General features: G+C 51.9%; 1 protein-coding gene across 1 annotated transcript in view; it reads right to left on the reverse strand.

Annotated features, from left to right (window-relative positions):
- The window catches only part of HPS4 (HPS4 biogenesis of lysosomal organelles complex 3 subunit 2), a 13088-nt gene that overhangs the window by 3893 nt on the left and 2901 nt on the right, over positions 1-6294 (reverse strand). Inside the window, exons 6-9 of the mRNA XM_029084725.1 lie at positions 4982-5054; positions 4254-4287; positions 3526-3622; positions 2128-3040 (exon numbers count right to left, since the gene is read on the reverse strand). Coding sequence (XP_028940558.1) covers positions 2128-3040; positions 3526-3622; positions 4254-4287; positions 4982-5054 — 1117 coding nt within the window. The remainder of the gene's footprint in view (positions 1-2127; positions 3041-3525; positions 3623-4253; positions 4288-4981; positions 5055-6294) is intronic.

Here is a 6294-nt window from a genome sequence, read left to right on the forward strand (position 1 = left end):
CTGGTCACACAACAGATTTTTCTTTTCTGGGCAGTGAAATGAAGGGGTAAGACCTGAAGAACAGCAGGAAGAGAGGCTGAAAGCCTCCAAAGGCTCCTGCTCTGCGGGGAAAGCCTGTGTTGGGAACCACCCTCCCAGAAGGATGAGCGGCACTGCCCGCTGCTCTCCGCGGCGCAAGGAGCATATTTTACCCTTCTTTGGTGTCATTCAGGGGCCTCAAAGCATTCAACGAACATGAATTATAACTAAGCTTTGACATCCCTGAGAGCCGAGGGTCATTTTTAATCTACAGATAAACAAAGGAACAGACAAGCCGAGGTTATGCCTCAAATCCACCATGACGCCAGCAGACAGGCAGCGCATCCCTCCTGAGAGACAACAACCACCCCCCGCACCCAGGGGAAGGGTGCAGTCAGAGGAACCCAGCCACAGCCAAAACCCAAGCTGGGTGGAAGCACCGTTTTGCTGAAATGAGATCTAAAGCAAGAGTACGTGAGATGGAAGGAGCACGTTTGGGAAAAGAGGAACCTGAACGGAGCAGGGCTTTGTGGAACAGCCTGAGGGGAACAGCCCCGGGGCAAGACGTAAAGGAAAATCAGCTGAAATGGTGAATGAGTGTCAGGCAGTTGATCTTGAGACTTAATGAACTGAATGAGACACTGAGCCAGGCTGGGCTGCTGCTGGCCTTGCCCAGGCATTTGATGGGAGGAGGACATGCAGTGTGTCACTAGCAGAGCTGAGCCCCCCAACGAGGCATTTCACACACGAGCTACGCCCTTCAGATGCTTCTTCTCAGGGCAGGTCAGATATGAAGCAGAGCAGAAGCTGGTTTCCAGCTGTGGGTGCTGCATGGGCTGCACTGCCAGACCAGGGCTGCAACCAGAGGAAACCCAGAGAAGCTGAGGGTACCTGTGTGATGAGGACTACCTTCAGCTCTCGAGAGCATCAGTTCCTACCTGCCTGCATCCCCCTCTCTTCCCACAGCTGGAGAAGTCGTGGCAGAGCAGAAGCCATTGAGCAGCTGTGTTTGAAACGAGCAGAAAAGGGACAGAGCAATTTGCCCTCTGCACCTCCCGGCCTCCGCAGCAATCCCTTCCTGGCCGTGCCAGTCCTCACATGCCCCGTGGAGGTGGCATCACCCCGCTTACGAGGGGGTCACAGCCACAGCCTCCCAGTCCCGGATCTCGGAAGTAAGAGGAGTAACCTTGACGCTCTGCTAATGCTGGGAGCCAGCCTTAGGCTGAGCTGTCCTCCACCTTCCAGTCTGCCGGTTACAGAAATTAGGTTGTTCCTATGGCAACTGGCACATCAAACAGGCCTCTGCAGCTTTGACTCAGCTCCCTGGCAGAGAGGCAGAGGCCAGGCAGCAGCTCTGCAGAGTAACGCTTCACCGGGAAGCGCTGGGGCCAGCACGTCGTCCCCCCGCAGCCCCGTCAGCTGCCCCGCGCCTGCCAGGGCAGCCCGTGCCCCAAAGCAAATCCCACAGCAGAGTAATTTGGGATTGCTCTGGTGCAGCACCCATCTGCAGTGCCCAAACAGCAGCCTCTGCTCCAGCCCCCGGAGAGCAGCAGCAGGGAGAGCAGGCTGGGGACACAGACAGACGTTCACGTGGAAAGGAAACGCTCTGGGGACCGGCTGCCAGACACGTCTCGCTGGTGCTGCCGGGGTGAGAGGCTGTGACACGTAAAGTGGAGGTTAAACAGAGAACAAACCTTGCTTCCCAAACAGCACTACAACACTGATGGGGTTTCCCAACAAATCCCAAATCCAGCACAGGCCGTTGGCAGCCCACGGGGCTGTCTTGACGGTTACACCTACACGTTCTGCTCCGGCGCTGGCACCGACAGACAACAACAGGCAACGGGAGTTACTGTGAGACAACACTCTCACCAACACTCTCACCAACACTCTCACCTCTCACACTCGCTGCCTGACGCTCGCAAACAACCTCCCACGGAGCTTCGATGGCTGATGAACCCTCAGCCAAACGCTTTGCCTTGCACAACACAGAGCAAGTGAGGAAAGGGATGGGCCCAGCGACCCAACACTCGCTCTTCAGTTGTGACCCCTGTCCCCACCATCCCAGCCAAGCAGCAGTGAGTGCATCTACAGAGCTTTCCCACTTACCACATCTCGAATGGAGCTCTGGTCCTCTCGGAGGTGATCTTCAGCCAGGAGGGAGAGCACAAGCCCCTTAATGCAGTGAACATACAAGCTCATCTTAACCAGTCTGCACTGTCTGCCTGACTCCACACCAGCCTGGGCTCCCAGATTGTCCACCTCGGGCAGCCAGTTGCTCTCCCTGCCCTGGGGACAGTGTGTGTTCTCTGTGGGGTCACTGGGCAGACTCTCCTGAACCTCTACAGCTGGCAGCTGACTCCTGCTTTGGAGCTCTGATCGTACAGCAGTGGCTGGACAATACAAACCCCACACATTGCCATCAGCTGCAGCGCTACTTTCTCCAGAGACACTATTTTGGCTCAGAATCCCTTGGTCATCTTGTTCACTTGCCTTCCTTCTGCTCAGTTCTTGGGCAGGAGAGCAAACAACTGGACTGTCACTGGCTGGGTAACTTTGGAAACTGTGTTGCTCAACATCAGAGTCCATGAGGGAGTTCCCCATGCTCTGACCCTCCTGCTCCCGGGCATAAGGGTTTGGAAAGAAAAAGCCTTCCACGTACGGACCTGCAGTCTGAGCACATTCAGCAGTACCGGGTGTGGAAGGGCTGGGCAGCTGCTCTGTGTCTCTCTCTGATGGGACAGATGCTTTTCCACTGAGCTCTGAGCTTTTGCTGTCTGGGCTGCTCAGTTCTGCAGTTGGAGAATTCTTTGAACTGGCTTCCATTTGAGGGGAGCCCTTCAAAGGGCCTGTGTTTTCCAGGCTGCCTGATGGCACAGCATCTTCTGGTGCAGCTGTGCTTGAAGCTTGCTCAGGGGACTCCTGCACAGAGATATTATTCAGGTCTCCTGTTGATTCTGAAACTGCCTGGGAGCAGAGAGCGTTCTTCTCTTCTCTAGGGCTTGCTGGGGACACAGATGACCTAGTGGGAGATGACAAGTTGGTTAAACTACTGAGTAGGATCTGTTTGGAGTTATTACGTACCCAATAACACCGTCACCTCCTGGTCATGTTCAGTATCTGAGCTATTCTCTGCTACAAGGAGCATCTACCATGGAAAAGGACGGGCTAAGGTCTACCATAGATGAAAAGCTGAGGTCTCTTACACTGCAGACTCTGGGAACATCACTCCCTTACTTACAAAGCACAAAGGCAGCACTGTGAGCTGAGAAACCACACAACATCGCAGCTGGTCCTGGGAAACAGCTCTGCTTTAGGCTGCTTCACAGCAGAGACACGGACACCACAAATTCTGTCCAGCCTGAAAGACCTCAGGCAGCTCTAACAGCCAGACGATGGAGTTAGAGTTAGTGGCAGAGAAAACAGAAATAATGGCTAGTGAGGACACTGCACCACGTTAGCTCCCTGGCTGCAAAAGCCTCTTTACACATCAGAATGATTTCCTACCTAGTCACCCACTCCACGGGAAAGTCTCGGAGCACTGAGACTTCATCTTCTGTCAGGAATACCGGGATGATACGGACACCCTGCGGCAATGGAGAACCTGCAAGAGCAATGGAGGTCTGAGGATTAAATTAACATGCCCCAGCATAAGGAACAGACACCAAACTCCACCAGCCCAAAGGCTTCTGCAGGAGGAGAAGGCATGCTATCATCCTGTATCCTAGGTCACCACAAACTGACTAGGCAGCATTTTCCCATCCTCCTCATCCACTTAATGCCTGACACAGTTAAATTTTCCCTTAGTGTTTTTTTTCTAACCATACTGGCAGAATATCTAAAAAACTGATGCTCAAAAACTATGCCTGAAGGTTTGGACTGAAAGCATCAGCCATCTGTTTTCAGGGCTCCGTCAGTGGCCAAGTAGGCACATGGGTAACTGGAATTAAAGCAGGCATGTTGGGAATCTGCAGAACTGACAATTAAACCCAAAAGAGCAAACTCCTTTGCTTAGCCAAAGGAAGGAACTAGTTCTGGTAACACAACACCCACTGGCACATGCTGACTAGTGGCAACAACACCCTCAGGGATAAACTCCTGCATCCAGCAAGAGCTTTGACGGGAATCCCAGAGAACCAGCCCACGCTCTCACTGCAGAGAACACAGCCCCAGAGTGTTGCCCACATGCTGCTGCTGTGCACTTGGCAACCAGGACCCTGCAGCTGGATGCTCACCAGGCTCCTGCTGCTCCTCACCTCCAGGCTCACTCTGAAAGAAAAGCCAAGAATCAGCTCCATGGTGTGACTCAACACTCACCACCAGGACAACTCTCCCAGCCTCCTCAGCCTCCCTGTGACTGCAGCAGACCCCAGACCATCCCCTTCAGCAAATGCTGTGACTGATTTACCACACTGGGCAATGATTTGTTCCTTAGGTAGCCCTCAAAGTCAAGGGGACATCCCAAGAACATAAATACACCTGAAATCAAGGACAAATACCACAACTTGCCATTGCTGCCTGCTCAAGGCACAAAAACTTGGCTCACTCTGAACCAGAGTAAGAGCAGAGGCCTTCTTCACATCTGGATCTTGATGGCTTTTTTGTAGATCTTGAATGATGTAAATAATTACTTTTGACAAATTTTAATGGCAACAGAAATTGATCTATTTGTCACTTTCAGACATTTATTTTGTATATTTAACACTAAATAACTAAACTCGGGGGGAAAAGCTATTCAAAACATCACACAGATGGGAACTCATTAATTCCGTAACTTAAAGACCAAAAAAAAAGGCAAATTCCTAGTGCAGAAGTCTTGAAAACTTTACTCAATCTTAACTAAGAAAAGCTTTTAGCATCACCTTCAATATTTGTCCTTCCAAGAAACAGCACATGCAAGGTCTGTGTGACAAGAGCTCCCACACCGCGTCCTTACACGCAGGGAACACGGATGGTAACATACCTGGCCTGGAGACTCATCGCCTTGGAGGAGAACTTTGGCAGTGAGGGGAGGTGGCAGCTGGGTGCTCACAATCCTGAAAGGACAAACCAAAGTCAGCCACGAGCAGAGTGTGGTTTCCCAAAGCTCAGCCGCAGCCTCCCCCCGCCCCGTGCCTGGGGACAGCGGCAGCGCTCACCCCACGCTGTCACTGCGACTCTGAGCAAACCCCACGGTGTTGCTGGGCTCATTTCACAGCTGGGGGATCTCTGGGGGAGTCTCCAGGGTTCCACCTCTCCTGGTCCTGCTGGAACCTCTGTGAGGGTGGAAGGGCCAGCCCCAGACATGGGCTGGAGCTAACACATCCCCACACAACAGGAACACGAGCTGAATGACCATCAGGACTCTGGTTTTCTTCTTTGCTTTGAGTCAGTTCCACTCTAAACTCAGATAAACCACCTGCTGGCATTTACTTTTGGCCAAGAAATCTGGTTTTGCTGAGTCAAGACCTAAGACAAACCAATCTACACAAGCTTCCTGACACCCCCTGAAGAGCTGTGGGCAGTGGAGAAGATTCAGAAAGACCAGCACCCAAAGCACTGCAGTGAAGGCCCCTTGGACAGGGCACTCAAAAGTATTCTCTGTCTTTCCATTTATGTCTTGTGGAGATCCACATTCTGGACATTCTCCAAAAAACTCTAAAGAAGGGGAAGTTTAACTCAAGTACAAATCCCTTTGCAGGGTTGTGGTAAGATTCAAAGTTCAGAGAACTCTGATGTGAAAAAAAAATGATCTACCAGACAGAGCAGTGATACAAGGCGAGAGGCTCTGATGATGGGCAGGGGCAGGACAAGGCTCCATTCTCAACTCAGACATCCACTTCCACTGCAACCTGCTGCCAGCTTGAAGGTGCTGCAGTGACTCGTGCTCAGTGTCCTGCTTGAACATATGAGATCATCCCCTTACAAATGCCTGACCTGCCTCTGTCTGACTTGGAAAGACGCAGACACTGTGGCACGTTTCCAGCGCTCGTAAAAGGTGTGACAGGAACAGCTTATGCCAAAGGAAAAAGGGGCTCGAATGTTATTGCCAAGAAATTCTGACAATCTTTCAAGGCCACCTTTCAGGCTTTCCTTGATGTTATTCAGAGCCACATCTGCAAGATCTTCAGCTATGATTAATCTCCAGTTGAAAGAAGGCAGCGTTTCTCCAGGGAAATTCTGGCTCATTCTTCTGTGCGCTTTCTACCCGAACAGACAGTGGTTCAAAAACACAGACACACAGACACACGTGCACTGTGCCTGCAAGACTGCAAAGAGAACGCTAAGGGGAAAGAG

This window comes from Antrostomus carolinensis, unplaced genomic scaffold (assembly GCF_000700745.2).
Source record: "Antrostomus carolinensis isolate BGI_N321 unplaced genomic scaffold, ASM70074v2 scaffold34284, whole genome shotgun sequence".
Classification (NCBI taxonomy): Eukaryota; Metazoa; Chordata; class Aves; order Caprimulgiformes; family Caprimulgidae; genus Antrostomus; species Antrostomus carolinensis.